This window comes from Delphinapterus leucas, chromosome 11 (assembly GCF_059928025.1).
Source record: "Delphinapterus leucas isolate spDelLeu-1000000601 "Yukka" chromosome 11, BTC_Dleu_Yukka2, whole genome shotgun sequence".
In the NCBI taxonomy this organism is placed as follows: domain Eukaryota; kingdom Metazoa; phylum Chordata; class Mammalia; order Artiodactyla; family Monodontidae; genus Delphinapterus; species Delphinapterus leucas.
The window spans coordinates 7,183,237-7,197,843 of NC_143139.1; the positions used below are offsets into that span (position 1 = coordinate 7,183,237).

Consider the following 14,607-nt stretch of genomic DNA (forward strand, 5'->3'; position numbering starts at 1 on the left):
GGGGAGGGGCGGTGATGGGTTTTCCCGATCAGGGAGGTTTTTCGGCAGCTTTCATTAGACCCCAGCATTTAGAGAGGAGTTTCCTCTCTCTCAGAATCCAAACAACCTCAGAAGACCCTGGGCTGAGGGGGCAGAGCAGTTTCCCGTCTGGACCAGGTGAGGAGAGATACAGGAGCCGGGTGGAGAGCAGAGGGGGCAGAGGAGGCCTGAGTCAGCTGGGCTTCTGTCCTTCATGGCCAGTAGAGATGCCCCTCTTGTCCACCTTCCCTACTCTGTCAGCTATCTGTCTACAGTATCCACCAATCATGCCCCTCCCCAGCTTAAAGCCCTTCAATGACTTTGCCCTCTGATCCTCAAGATGAAGCCCAGGCTCCTTGACTGTCAGGGCACATTGCTCATTCGTTACTGGGGCACACGGAGGTACCCACCTGTATCCGTGCATGAGCTCACGCTATGGGGCAGAGAGGGAGAGTGTGCACCAGGCAGGTACTGGAGTTTCCAAGGCAGGTGCCCGGGGAGGAAGAGAGCCCATGGTAGACAGGTGCGTCCAGGAGCTAGGGTTGGCCGTGGAGCCATATGGTCCAGGAGAGGGTGCCTGAGCCTCCTTCCCGTTCTCCTGAGCCAGTGAGGGGAGGGAGTGAAGTTCACTCCCACCGTAGCCCTGCCCCTTTTACTGTTCCCCAGTGAGAGTCCTGGCCATTGTCATGTGACCCAGCCCCTCACTGCTGGGTACCTTGCCTTTTATCGGAGAGAGCAGCCTTAGAAATGGACGGTGTCTTTGAGATAGCTTGGCCGGTCCTTACCTGGGGGCCTGGCTGCTACCCCCTCTGGTCTTCATTTGGAGATAGGGCTTCTGGCAGTGGTAGCGTGCGTGGCCCGGCGAGCAGCCCGCTCCTCTTGGGTGACAGCAGAAGTTACAGTGCGGCGGGGCCGGGGACGCCCGTAGTCTTTGTTGGGGAGGGCCTGGCGAGCAGCCCGCTCCTCTTGGGTGACAGCAGAAGTTACAGTGCGGCAGGGCCGGGGGCGCCCGTAGTCTTTGTTGAGGAGGGCCTGGCGAGCAGTCCGCTCCTCTTGGGTGACAGCAGAAGTTACAGTGCGGCGGGGCCGGGGGCGCCCGTAGTCTTTGTTGGGGAGGACACAGCGGGACAGACAGTCATTCAAACACTTCTTTGGCGGCTGCCCCTTTCTAGTCGTCAGATTTGGCTACACCTTCTGGCATCTACACCAAGTTTTCTTCCACCGATGTTTCTCCATTTCACCCTCCTCTTTTCAGCAAAGAAACCTCTGGCTCCGGTATTACTGTGCTGGTCCTGGGGAGTAGGGGAGGACCCCAGAGATTCCTTACTCTGCGAGGTAAAGCCACGTCCAGGTGTGGCTCTCCCCTGCCTTGCATATCGGGACACCACCTCCCCCTCGTTGCTGCTGGTCTTCAGATCCTGCCGCTCTGTCCTCTGCAGAATTTGTCAGCTTCCCACCAGCAAGGATCTGACTCTAGCTAAGAGATCCTCCCTGCCTCCGGATGGACACTCTCTCTAACGACATGAGGCTTATTGAGTCGGACTCTGCTGTACTTGTCCTATTGAAGCCACAGAGTAAGGCCACACGCTGGTGAAAGGGGTGGGGTATCACCCGAAGACGCTGGATGTTCCTTTTAACAATTATCTTGGGAAGAGGTGGGTTCTCAGACAGTAGTCCAGCAGGTGGGCCTCAAAGAGGAGGGACAGGCGACACCTGTCTGTTTCTGAACTCCATTCTCTTTAGACTTCTAGAGGGGCTGACGCTGAGATTTGGGCCCCCAGTGCTGGGTGCTCAGAAGGTGTCTGAGCTTAGAGCTAGGATGGAAGGGCCTATGACATTGGGTGTAGGGCCATATTTTTTTGTGGATGGACAGGTTTTTATCTCCCTAAGTCACTTGCCCCCAACCCTTTTGCCAGTTATTGAGGCTATGGTGACAGGATGAGGGTCATTTATGGTGAAACTCATGTTTGAGGATATGTGTTACCTGTTGTACAATAGATCACTTGTATGCTTAGCAGTTTAAAACAACAAACATGTATTATTTCACGTAGTTTCTGAGGGTCACGAATCCAGAAGCAGCTTCGATGTGTGGTTTTGGCTCAGGGTCTCTCACGGTCAAGGTCTTGGCCAGGACTGCAGTTACCTGAAGGTTTGACGGGGCTGGTGGTCCTGCTTCCAAGATGGTCCCCTCACACGGCTGAGGGCTGCGGGCCTCAGTTCCTCGCTGCATGGCCCTCTTCCTAAGACACTTGAGTGTCCCCATGACATGGTAGCTGGCTTTCCCCAGAGTGATCTAAGACAGAAAGAGTAAAGTGGAGGCCAAAATGTCTTAAAATTAAAAAAAAAAATTATTGTGGTAAGAGGCCCTGACATGAGATCTACCCTCCTAATAAAATTTTAAGTGTACAGTGTTAACTACAGGCACAATGTCGTACGGAAAATCCCAAGTGTCTTTTATAATCTAGCCTTGGAGGTAACGTAGCATCCCTGCTGCCATGTTCTATTGGTCACACAGACCAACCCTGATACAATGTGAGAAGAGACGACACAAGGATGGGAATTCCAGGAAGCAGGGGTCCCTGGGGGCTGTCTTGAAGGCTGGCTATCACAGAAGTAGTAGATAGATAATGTTAGTACAATAACTGCAGAAGATCAGCTAGCAGGACGTTATTTTTGCTAAGTATGGTTGTATTTCAGATGCAGTAACATGAAGTCAGGCTCTGATCCTCTCCACCTCATCCCTAGCATCTGAAATACTCCTTCACCCACCCCATCAAGTAGCAAGACAGCACAGATCAAAGTATGACCTACAGGGGACCAAACACAAGAGAAGGTGGGGATTTAGGAGGACAGCAAAGGGTTAAAAAGGACCAAGAAGCTGTTGAAAAGGAGAGGGATGGACAGGAAGGAGAAGCCCCAGGTGGGATGCCCTTTCCAATCTTGGGAAGGTAGCCATAGCTTGAGTCCCGAGAATCTAGGACTGTGGTCCCCCACCAGCTGATTGTCCAAAGGGACAAGTTCAGAGGCTGGAGATCTCAGTTCCAAAGCTCCCACACCCCGGGGGCTTTGTGTGGACCCTCATGACTGAAATAAAGGCTTTTAGTAAAGGACCCTTTAAACATACTCTGTATGTGCCTGGCTTGCTAATGGCGAGGCGGTTGGTTCTGCGGTGGCCAGCACCGTTCCTTCCTACTACAGTAAGGAGTCTATGCGTGAGGCTGCACTTGGACCTCAGCTGATCGACTTCTATCTATAATACTCTGTTCTAGCTCCCTTTGTTTCCTCCAAGACTTTAACAAACCCTTATTTGAACAGTGTCCCCTTGTCCCATCTGTGCTGCTCACAAAGAAAGGAGGGGAGGTGAGTGGCAGCCGAGGACAGGGGAGCCACACTGAGGAGTGGGGGAGTGCTTTGTGACCTAGCTGCCCCTTCCCGAGCTGGGGTTCTGTCTCCATTCCAGAGAACCTCCCCCTTTAAGAATGACAACTGTTTCCTTACAGCTGGGTCAAGGGCATGGGCAAGGTTTTTCTGCAAACAGTTGGGAAGGAGAGAGGAAGCCAGGGGGAAGGGTGGGTGTCGAAAGCAGGATAATAAATCAGTTATAGAGCATTGAGGCCGAACAGAGCGGTCCTGGGAAGAGACAAAGGCACAGAAGTGAAATAATTTGCCCAAGATCACACAGCGAGGCGTGACAGTGGCTCTGATAGCAGTGACTTTAGCTCTGTCTTGCCTGCGTGCCTGGGACAACCCATGCACAACTCCTGTTCCACGCAGGGAGGAAAGAGAGAAGGGCCGGCTCTCAACAATCGTCTAGAGCGTGGATGAAAGGCCACACGGACAATGCAGTACGTAGAAGAGATGTGCAAGACAGACTAATGAGTGATACACATATGCAGGTGGAAGGAAAACTGGGCAGGTGACGGTGAAGCAGCCCTTCAGCCTCCTGGCCCATCTGGAGGGCAGGGAGAGCGGGGGAGGCCCAAACTGGGGCACGAATGGAGGGATGGCTGGAGCCTCGTTAGTGTAGAAGGATGACGGGCCGGAGGGGGGTTGCGGCAGGGGGTCAGGGGGAGGAGGGTGGATGCCCCTCAGGCCAGGAGGGCACTGGTTGGTGTTGGCATCGTGGGGAAGAAGGGTGAGGAGGCAGGGGGTCAAGGGGGGTGGCTGCACGTGCACCTGGGGACTGGAGAAGCTGGGCCTGGACAGAGCCCCTGCCTTGGCGGCCCAGCCCCTTGACCAGGGCAGAGGCCCACCAGGGACTCAGGGGTGGAGCCTCGTGGCTCCGTGAACAGCTGCCACCACAGCGCACTGGGGCCGGGCCCCTGTCCACCCATCAGTTCCCTCTCTCCTGCACTGAAGCCTCCTCTCGGCTGGTGGGAGGGTGGTGGTAACTGTGGCTGCTGCTCTGGGGTTTGCAGCCCTTGGACAGGAGTAGAGGTCTCGCCCGGATGCTGGCGCAGGGCTTGGCAGGGGCACCCTGTCAGGGATGCACTCTTGTCCTCATGGGCATGGGGGCGCTACAGGATGCAGTGAGATTCTGGTTGTGGAGCCCCAGTGGGGGCAACAGTTCTCCTACAACCATCACCCCCAGATGTTTACCTGTCTTTACTGTCTCTAAATCTCTGGTAGCAGTCATTACACTTTGGTATAAATATCAGAACTGGGCTTCCCTGGTGGCACAGTGGTTAAGAACCCGCCTGCCAATGCAGGGGACACGGGTTCGAGCGCTGGTCCGGGAAGATACCACATGCTGCGGAGCAACTAAGCCCACACGCCACAACTACTGAGCCTGCACTCTAGAGCCCGTGAGCCACAACTACTGAAGCGCGGGCGCCTCTACTGGAGCCTGCGTGCCTAGAAGCCCGTGCTCCGCAGCAAGAGAAGCCACTGCGATGAGCAGCCCGCGCACCGCAACGAAGACCCGATGCGGTCAAAAATAAATAAATAAAATAAATAAATGAAAAAACGAAAAAGGTGGGAAATTAAAAATTAAAAAAACATCAGAACTGTGTGACCCCAGGGCATGGGCAGTGAGTTCTTATCCTTAACTGTAGAAAACAAGGCTTTGTGTCCAGTTAAGAGAATTTCAATCAAGTGAAGAGCTAGGGATAATAAAAGTAATGACAGCTAACGTTCATTAGTGCTTCCTCTATTCCAGGTACTACGCTGAGTGATTTTATGTAGAAACTTCACAAAATTCCTAGCAGGAAGCGAGTACTCTTGGTATTGCCTCGGGTGATCAGCAAACGTGGCTCATTTACTGAGGGTTAGTGGCTTGTATATGTTCACACAGTGAATGAGAGGTAGCTGTTTGACACGGAGCCTGCTCACCTGCCCACTGTGTATTATTCCCTCCCAATTTTGGATGCCATTTCAGGCTCATCTAGAGCCTCTGAGGCAAGTGGTTTATGCGTGAACACGGTGGCCTAGCTATGCCGGCAACCTTCTGCTTGGGCGCTGCCCACGGGGGACAGAGCAGAGGCTCCTAAGGGTTGCGCCCTCTCCTGGTGGCCAGAACAAGAGTGAGTGCAGAGGACAGTGAGACTCGGGCCTGACTGGGTCGGGGGAGGCAGGAGGCTCACCCACAGACAGACGGTGGGCTGGCAAGTGCTCGAGAAGATAGAGGCCCCCTGTTGCTGCTGGAAGGGTGAGTGTGACAGGTCAGCTCCATCTCAGGCCCCTGGAACCTAAATGGCCTCTGGTGAGGGTGGGTGTTCGGCATGGAGCCCAGGTGCCTGCAGAGCTGACCCAGAGCCGTCCTGTTGGCTGAGATCTCAGGGAGGATGAGGACAGCCTGATGGGTGCTGGTCTGGCCCCTGGTCAGGTCAGGCCACGGCTCACACCCCTGGCCTCAGAGGCCTGGGCTACCATCTTTGTTTCTTTCTTTCTGCCCACCTTGCAGATCCAGGTTGGCTATGTCACAGTCCTTCAGATAACCCTTTGATTTTCCCATCAAGTCTCCTCACCCACTACCTTTCACCTCCTGCTGGACCTGCAAGGTCTCCCCCATCCTGGCCTGTCCACGATCATGGTCGCAGCTCTGGGACAGCTCCAGGTCAGTCCCTGGGGATCCTGATGGCACAGGTGCTGTTACGATTGAGGGTGTTATGGTGGGGGAGGTTGGGGGAGACATCCCAGAGAGCTGGCTGGGGGTACTGGAGGTGGTCCCCAGGCCGGGCAGAAGCATCAGTCTCCAGAGGAGGAAGAAGAGCCTGAGGAAGGACAGGGAGAGGTAGGAAGGGAGGGGCAGACACAGTTAGGGGCCTCCCACCCAGGTCTTCATCCTCAGCCACATCGGGGGCTAAAGGCCTCGCATTAATTGTTGGGTAATTAAGCCTATAGCCCAGATGTGGTTCTTGCTCCTTAGGGGATAAGATTTGGGTGTGGGGTGGGGGCCAGGACTCTGCTCTCTCTTGGCGTCCTAGGATTTGCAGTGGCCTCTAAGGGTCCCCTGCTGCAATAGGGGTCCCACAGTGTTACAGGATCACCTCCTGCCTGGGATGCCTTTGTGTTCTGCAGGTGAGGAATTTCCTGCTCCCCTTTCAACCTGCAGGTCTGGGCACGTGGGGTGGGGGCATGCGGGAGACGGCGGTTGAGGTGAGGGGGCAGTTACAGGGGGATACGCAGCTAGACTTTGTCACTCCTGCCTCCTCTGGGGCCCCTACCAGGACGTGGGGCCTGAGTCCTCGGGCAGCATGGGGTCCTCTGCTTCAGGGCACACAGCGATCCTGACCTCTGGTCCATGTTGGTCAGTTTCTTCTGAGCAGAGAGCTCTGGACCCACCTAAAGAATCAAGGCTAAAGGATCATTTGGAGTTCAGGCTGGAAGGTTGTTTGTGACCATTTGGTGCTATCTGGGCCTGGCGGACGGGGAGGGGGCAGGGGCCTGGCGTGGAGCTGCGTTAGAAGGGTGCAGTCACTCTATCTCACGTGGAAATAAACATACTTGATTCTTGATCATCTTGCTGGGGTCTCAGACTCTGGTCAATGAGGTCAAAGACGGTCCTGGGAGGCACAGCTTTGTGTGTCCCTAGAAGGGCTGGGGTGGGACCACCCATCCGGGGCCGTAGCTCCCCCCTACCCCCCGCCCTTTCATCACCCACACGTCGGCGCCCTTGGTGACCATCTCTTCCATCTGACAGTGAGTGGTGCAGCCAGATTTGAATGAGGGGTAGGGTCTTCGCAGGGTGAGCATGTGGGCTGGGATTGGGGTGTGTGTGTGTGTGTGTGTCTGTCTGTCTGTCTGTCTAGTGGGGGCAGGGACAAAATATCCAACAGGGTGTTGGAGGAGCGAGGACTGAACTTGGTGGGTCTCTGGCTCCCACTGCAGTGAGCACTGCCCCCTGCTGCCCATGGGGGAAATGGCAGCCCTGGCTTCCTGCATCTGGGTGGATCCTGCTCCCACCTCCTTGGAGGTGCCCAGGAGCAGCTCAGTCCTCCTCTGGTTGCTTGTGCTCCTTTGGGGTCTCCAGGCCTCTTGTTGGATTTTGGCTCCTGGAGGGGAGTGGTCCAGTGGAGGATGTGGACCCGCAGGTGGGAGGGTGTGGGTGTTCATGTCACAGGAGTCTTGGGGGACTGAGGCTGCTTCCGCTTGGGTGCAACAGTCACCATGGAGGCCTATGTGCTCCTGGCAAGATCCCAGCGAGGGGCCGACATGCAGAGCACAGACAGCAGTCCAGTGGGGAGAGGCCTGGATATGCCCTGTGAACTCGGAGTGGCTGGGACCTGGTGAATACACATGGAGCATCTTCCTGTACCTTTACCGCACCTGGGAATGGAAAAGGTAGGATTCCCCCACTTCCTCTGAGCTTCTGCTGCTCTGCCCTCCCCACGCTGCTGGGGACCCTGCGGAGAGGTTGGGCAGGGATGAAGTTGCTCAGGTCCACTCTGCATTCTTTCTTTTTCTTTTTTAAAAAAAGTTTTATTTAGTTATTTTTGGCTGTGCTGGGTCTTCGTTGCTGCAAGCGGGCTTTCTCTAGTTGCGGTGCATGGGCTTTTCATTGCATTGGCTTCTCTTGTTGCAGAGCACGGGCTCTAGGCACGCGAGCTTCAGTAGTTGTGGCTCACAAGCTCTGTAGTTGTGGCTCTCGGGCTCTAGAGCACAGTCTCAGTAGTTGTGGCACATGGGCTTAGTTGCTCTGCGGCATGTGGGATCCTGCCAGACCAGGGCTCGAACCCGTGTCCCCTGCATTGGCAGGCGGATTCTTAACCACTGCGCCACCAGGGAAGCCCCACTCTGCATTCTTGTCCAAATTCTTTTCCAAATTCATTCCAGGCTTGTGGTGGGATGAGTGCTGCAATCCTGGTTCTTGGCCAGAGCCCCAGAGACCATCTCGGATGTGCAGGTGCCTGGCCATTGCAGGAAGAGGCAGCAGGGGTGTTCATCTAGTGAGCACAGGCCAGGGATATTCCAGCATTCCCCTCCTCTCCCCCAGCCAGGCTCTGTCCCCACCCCACCTTGAGCCCTCTTCTCTCTGCTCTTGCCCTACAGGAAGGACTTTTATTCTGAAAGAGCCAAGGCCCCTGGAGGTAGGGAGGTGACCAGAGGCTGGAGCTGGCCCTGAATCTGAACAGGTCCTACCCATCTGGGCTGTCTTCCAGGGCTGCGATTCTGGGACCCTAAGGGAGGGGCTGTGCTGTCTTCAGTTGTCCCCCTTACCTTCTGTCCGCAGCCTTGCTGGACTGTAGGCAGAGGGTCCTAGAGGCCTGTTGCCTTCACACCTACTGTCACCTTCATGCCCTCATCTTTCTAGCCCTTAGCCTTGTATCCTTCATCTGCTTCCCTTTTCAGTCTCTTCTGGCGCTCTTGCTGCCTGTCCTTCCCAAAGCAGACGTGGAGGCCAGGTCACTATTTAGAAGCTCCCAGCCTCCCCCAGCACTGGACAGATGTCTCACCCTGACCCGTCCCTCTTCCCCAACAGGTAGGATGCAAGCATACAATGGCCAGGGCTCGTTAGATGTCGGTCAACGTGGTCTGTTGAACTCTGTGTGGCTGGGGCCATGCCTTGGGCCTGGTTCTGTTGAGCCCATGAGGTTTCTCGAGAAGAAGGACAAGGAAATGGACCAAAAACCTCTCCCAGTAGCTCCTGTTTAAATTCTTGAATCCAGTCACACTTTTCCAGAAGGTCCACCAGTATGGTTTCCACTAATGCTCAAATGCTCAAAGCTGAGTTCTTCGATGGAAAATAAGAGGCCAGATGAATGAAAGAGAGTGGGGACCCGCTATTCTCTGGGCTCCTTTCCCCTTTGCCCGTTTCTCTCGTCCAGGAGGCCAGATCTTGAACTGGATATGAGGTCGCTATTGTGCAGTGGAGTGTGAGAAAGGAAGGGCTTTGGCCTGGGGGCTGCAAGTTATAGATTAACATGGGGTGGAGGGAGGGGGGATGCAGAGGGAGGGTCAGTGGCCTGAGAAAGGGACTGCTGACCTGGGACCATCTGGGCTTGAAGGGGGCACAGACAAGAGGAGACTGGGGACTGCCGCGGTCCGGGGGGGCCCTCAGGTCCTCTCCGGCTACTTGACCTTCCTGAAGACCTGCTGGTGCACTGCATCCCTTGCAGTCATTTCCTGGGGATAGAGTAGGAATGATGAGGACAGAGAAGGTTCTTGCCAGCCGAGCCCCTTTCTCAACGTCCTTGACCTCCTTTGAATCCTTCAGGATACATCAGCTAGAGTACTCGATGTATGGGGAATTGTATCGTTGCTGCAAACCCTCAGCTTTCCACCCCAGAGGAAGGAAGGTAGCTGGGTCAGGGAACTGAAGCGGCTAAGTCTCCATGTCTCTGGTCATGATTTATGGACATGCGTCTGACTTACAACCAGGGCCCACCTTGGCCACTCCACTTCTCCCTCTCTCCACTCTTTCCAGGGCTTCTGTTTTCCCTCCTTAGTTGCCTTTCTTGAAGAGAGGTGAGGCTGGAGTAGCAGACTGACTTGATTTGAGTAAGGGCATGCATCCTAGCTGGAGGCCCCCCTCTCAGACACACCCACTTGCGTCTCCTCTCCCAGCCCTCACCCTGCTCACCAGATACAACGTGTCTCCCTCCAGCCAGTGTCTCCAGGCCTGGTCAGGGACCTCCCCTTTCTCTACACATACCAGCTACTCCTCTTCCCAGGTGACAGTGGTCTATGGGGGAAGGCGGGAATAAAGGAAGACTTGGGGGGCAGGACACCCCAAATGCATCCAGCTCACTCTGGCTGGGCTGCCTGCTTTGCCTCCAGCAGACACTGTCTTGCTCCAGTCCCTTCCTTCCAGGACTCCCGTCCCCCACTCCTAAAGGTCACTGTTTGTGACAGTGACCATTTGGGCAGAGCAGGGATGAAGCAGGATCATGAGGGGGCGTGAAATTGAGGGTTAGGGGATGAAGAACGGAGAATTTGTTCCCTGCCACTTCTGGCTGACCCGGAGGAGGTTCGGGGAAAGAAGGGAGATTGGTTGGGAGCCAACCAAGGAATCTCTTTTCTCCTTTTTCTCAGTCTCAAGGGCAGCTGCAGTGTCCCTGAGAATGAAGGATCAACCCCCTAAATCACAGCTGGGTGGGCCTGGACCTTCCAATCACCATTGTTAGGCCCCCCAATAGGACAGGCCCCCCCTAAACAAGGAGCTCAGAATCTTATGGATTTTTTTTGTGGCCGTGCCATGCGGCTTATGGGATCTTAGTTCCCCCACCAGGGATCGAACCCAGGGCCCTGGCAGTGAAAGTGCGGATTCCTAACCACTGGGCCACCAGGGAATTCCCAGGGAGCTCAGAATCTTGATCAGATAGAGGAACAGTTGGTAGGTGTCTGTGATACCAGGCAAGACTGTTGACGGTGGGAGTGGGGAGGGAGTGCGTCTTCAAGGCAGTGAATTAGATTGGAGATGATGGGAACTTTCTAGCAAGGATAGAAACAGTGTAGAGGTAAGAAAGAAGAGTAGGTGGTTGTGAGGGGCTCTAACCCAGTATGTTTGTGTGGAGGCCCTTGGATGCAATGTGGAGTGTATGGACCTTACCTGGAATGTAACAAAATGTCACTGAAAGGGTTTAAGTCAGGGAGTGTCGTGGTCACTTTTACATTTTATTTTATTTTATTTATTTATTTTTTTTGTTTGTTTGTTTTGCGGTACGCGGGCCTCTCACTGCTGTGGCCTCTCCCGTTGCGGAGCACAGGCTCCGGACGTGCAGGCTCAGTGGCCATGGCTCACGGGCCCAGCCGCTCCGTGGCATGTGGGATCTTCCCTGACCAGGGCACGAACACGTGTCCCCTGCATCGGCAGGCGGACTCTCAACCACTGCGCCACCAGGGAAACCCCACTTTTACATTTTAGATAGATCCTTGTGGCTACAGTAGGCAGAGTGGATTAGAGGAGGGTCAAGACTGGGCATCAGATGAGAAATGAGGGCCTGAAATAAGGTGGTGACAAAGAGAAGGGTTAGGAAGGAACAGATAAGAGCCATGTAAACAAGTGATGCTCAATGGAAGTACAGTAGGTCTTAAATGCAAGCCACAGATATAATTTTAAAAATTTCTAGTAACCGCATTAGAAAAGCAAGAAGAAACAGGTGAAATTGATTTTAATAATATATTTTATTCAACCTAAAATATCCAAAATATTATAATTTCAGCATGTAATCGATATAAAATTTCTGAGATGTTTTACACTCTTTTTTGGTGTCTTTAAAATTCAGCGTGTATTTCACACCGATAGCACATTTCAAGTGTTCAATATCTGTATATGGCTAGTAGCTACCATACTGGACAGCACAGAAAAGTTACACAGGCTTCCTGACCAATTACATGTGGTGCACGTGTGCATGCGTGTGTGTGTGCACACGCGTGCACGTGTTGGGAGCATGGAGGTAAGGGAACACAAGATAATGACTGTGACAACAGCTGGCAGGACCAACACAAGGTAATGACTTGGTCTTGCTGGTCGTTGACATTGATGGAGACGGTAAATATAAAAGCAGGAATAGGAAGATCAGAACTTTGGGTTTGACCTTGGGGCATGCAGATGGAAACATTCTGCAGGCAGTTGAAACTTCGCCCTGGAGCTCAGGCGGTGCCTCTGGCGGGAGAATCTGTGTCCAAGGCAGTTTATAGACGGTAACCGAACACATGCGTGTAGATGATTTAGCCCGTGGATAGTATACAGACAAGAGAGGGAAGGTCAAGAACAAAATACTGGGGGGAAATTCCCAGTTTAAGGGATTAATAGGGGAACTAGGGTCTGCAAAGGAGGCCAAAAGGAACACGTAAGAAGCAGAAAGGACTGCACCAGGGTGGAGTTAAAGAGGCTGAGGGAAGAGAGACTGTGGTGTCCGCAGGGTCACAGGCTAGAGGGTGAGCACATGTTTGCTCATTGGCCTGAGGGTGACCTGCCCCTTTTGCCCTGTTGGCTGGTGCTAAGAGGGCGCAGGGGAGAAGTTGGAGGGAGTGGGGGCTGGGTGGGTGACATCAGGAACCTGCTATCCCAGGGACTTCGTAGCCTGCTGTGGTCATCACTTCCCGGCTCTGGATGCGAAAGGTCACTTTATTTTGCCCCACTCTGTTAAGTGCCCCCTGCCCATCCACACCCCCTCCCCGCCAGCCTGAGAAAAGGTACCTGGAGCTTCCGTCCCTCCGTCATCCTCAAGTCCTCCTCAAACTCCACTCCCACCTCGAATTCCAGAACTTAGTTTCGGAAGGTGCTGAGGGTCTTCACGGTCACGTGGCTGCCCCGATGGTCAGTCTCCTCGTCTGGCTTGAGCAGCGGCGCGATCTTCCGCAGAGCCATGTTGATGTCTACGGGGGCTGTCCTCTTAGGACAAGGGTCCTTTGAGCCAGCTGGCCAGGGCCTCCTCCACCCGCAGCAGCAGCCTGGAGCTGGGAGCATCCCCTGGGCTGGGTCTGGGACTGTGGATTTACTCCTTCCTAGCAATGCCCCTGGCTAGAAGAGGAGCCCAGCTCCCCGACCCCCAGCCCTTCCACGATGTTGGACCCTCGCATCCCCCCTCCTCAGTGGGACTGGAGGCAGGAAGGGAGAGGGGAGAACGGGAGTGAAAGGGCTCGGGAGGGGTGAGGCGGTTACTTAGAGCTTGCAGGTAGCTCTCCAAGTTCTTCTGCGAGACAAAGCAGTAGTAGCCGGTGAGGTTGGGAGGCATGGTCCAGGCTGGCCAAGGTGGAGGTCAAGATTTCAGGAGAATAGAGGGGGCAGGGCAAGGAAGGGGGGGGTGTCATCCGACAGGTGGGGCTGGGAGACTCCTGGCCAGCCTCTGCACACACAGAGGCAGCTTGTGTAAGGTCTGTGCTACCAGGGTTTTTATAGAGCTGAGGCTCTGTTGCAGTAAGAGCTCCTGCCAGACTCCCCCCCCGCCCCCCCCCCCCCCCCCCCCGGTGATGAGTGTGAGGCTGGTGTCTGCAGCTCCACAGAGGGCCAGGGACTTGGCAAGTTTTTGCCTGACCTCGGCTTTTCCTGAGGAAGGAACCAGGACCAGGATCTGGGGCTGTCGGTCAGGCTACACTTGAGCCTTCCCGAAGGTCAGTTTTGGCTTTCAGCCCATTTCTGGCAGGTTTGGGAACCGTCCTGACACTCCAGAGGCAGCCTCTCCTGGGAGGGAGCTGGTCTTGCTGGGTGGAGGGGGGCGCCCTTTCAGACTCACCCAAGGGTGAGTTCTAACAATATCCTGAGATCTTGGAGTGAGTCGGGGATCCCGAAAGGTATGAGGGGGAGGAGGTGGGGAAAGAAGGGGGGACAGCCAGCTGGCCGGGAGCCCCAGTGAGGAAAATCCTCTAGCGCTGGCCCCTACAGCTCCCTCAGACAGCGTCGCTGAGCTGGGGCCCCCGACACTGGCTTTCCAGACTCTGTCCTATAGGAGCATTAAGAGGGGAGCAGAGAAACTGCAGAGGGGGCCGTCAGCGGCCTGACAAAGTCTGGCTGGAGCAGAAGGTGAGGGAGGAGTCGCTTGGCTGTTCGGGAGAATTCTACGCGCTTTGGCTTGGGACCCAGAGGTTCCCCTCTCCTTTTGGAGTCACTGATGGTACCGTCAGCCACCCGCGTCCCCAGCCGTTGGCCAGCCCACGCTTACCAGATGTACTCCCATTGCGGGGGGCGGTGCGCCTCAATTACTGTGTGCCCCGCCCCGCACTCCCTGCCCCCTCCCCCCGACGCGCACTCTTCTTTGCCTCTCGAACCCACCAGCCTCCCTGGCTTCAGAACCAACTGGGCTGGTTCATCAGGGTTTAAGGTGGGAAATTTGGGGCGAGCGGGTGAGGGAGGGTGAGCGCAAATATCTCGCTCTTCCTCCGGTCCCAGGGCCGGGTCCACGGCCCGGCTGCCCACCCCGTGGCTTCCTCAGAGACCTGGGGCTGGGAAATGAAATGCTAGCATAGGTCGGGGTCAGGTGGTGGGTTTGACTGCGAGGTTCCCAGGAGGCACCCAGCAGGGACTTGCTGATGGAATGAGCTGTGAAAAGAGGTTAATGCAGAGTTGGTGATGGTGGTGGTGGGGTGACGTGGATGCTGTCCCTCCTCGCCTCCCTCAGGTCTCCGTTGACGTCTCCTCTCCCCACCCCCGGGCATCTCGCTTCTTCATTCTCCCCATGGCCCTCTTTTTTCCCACCCCCTCTACCG

General features: G+C 55.2%; 1 protein-coding gene across 1 annotated transcript; it reads right to left on the reverse strand.

Annotated features, from left to right (window-relative positions):
• Window positions 1-9,403: 9,403 nt before the first annotated feature.
• Window positions 9,404-13,302, reverse strand: RBP5 (retinol binding protein 5). The gene is given in 4 exon segments (XM_022577068.2): window positions 9,404-9,582; window positions 10,040-10,141; window positions 12,602-12,780; window positions 13,067-13,302. Coding segments are annotated over 4 exon segments (423 nt in total). The 5' UTR covers window positions 13,140-13,302; the 3' UTR covers window positions 9,404-9,513.
• Window positions 13,303-14,607: the final 1,305 nt, after the last annotated feature.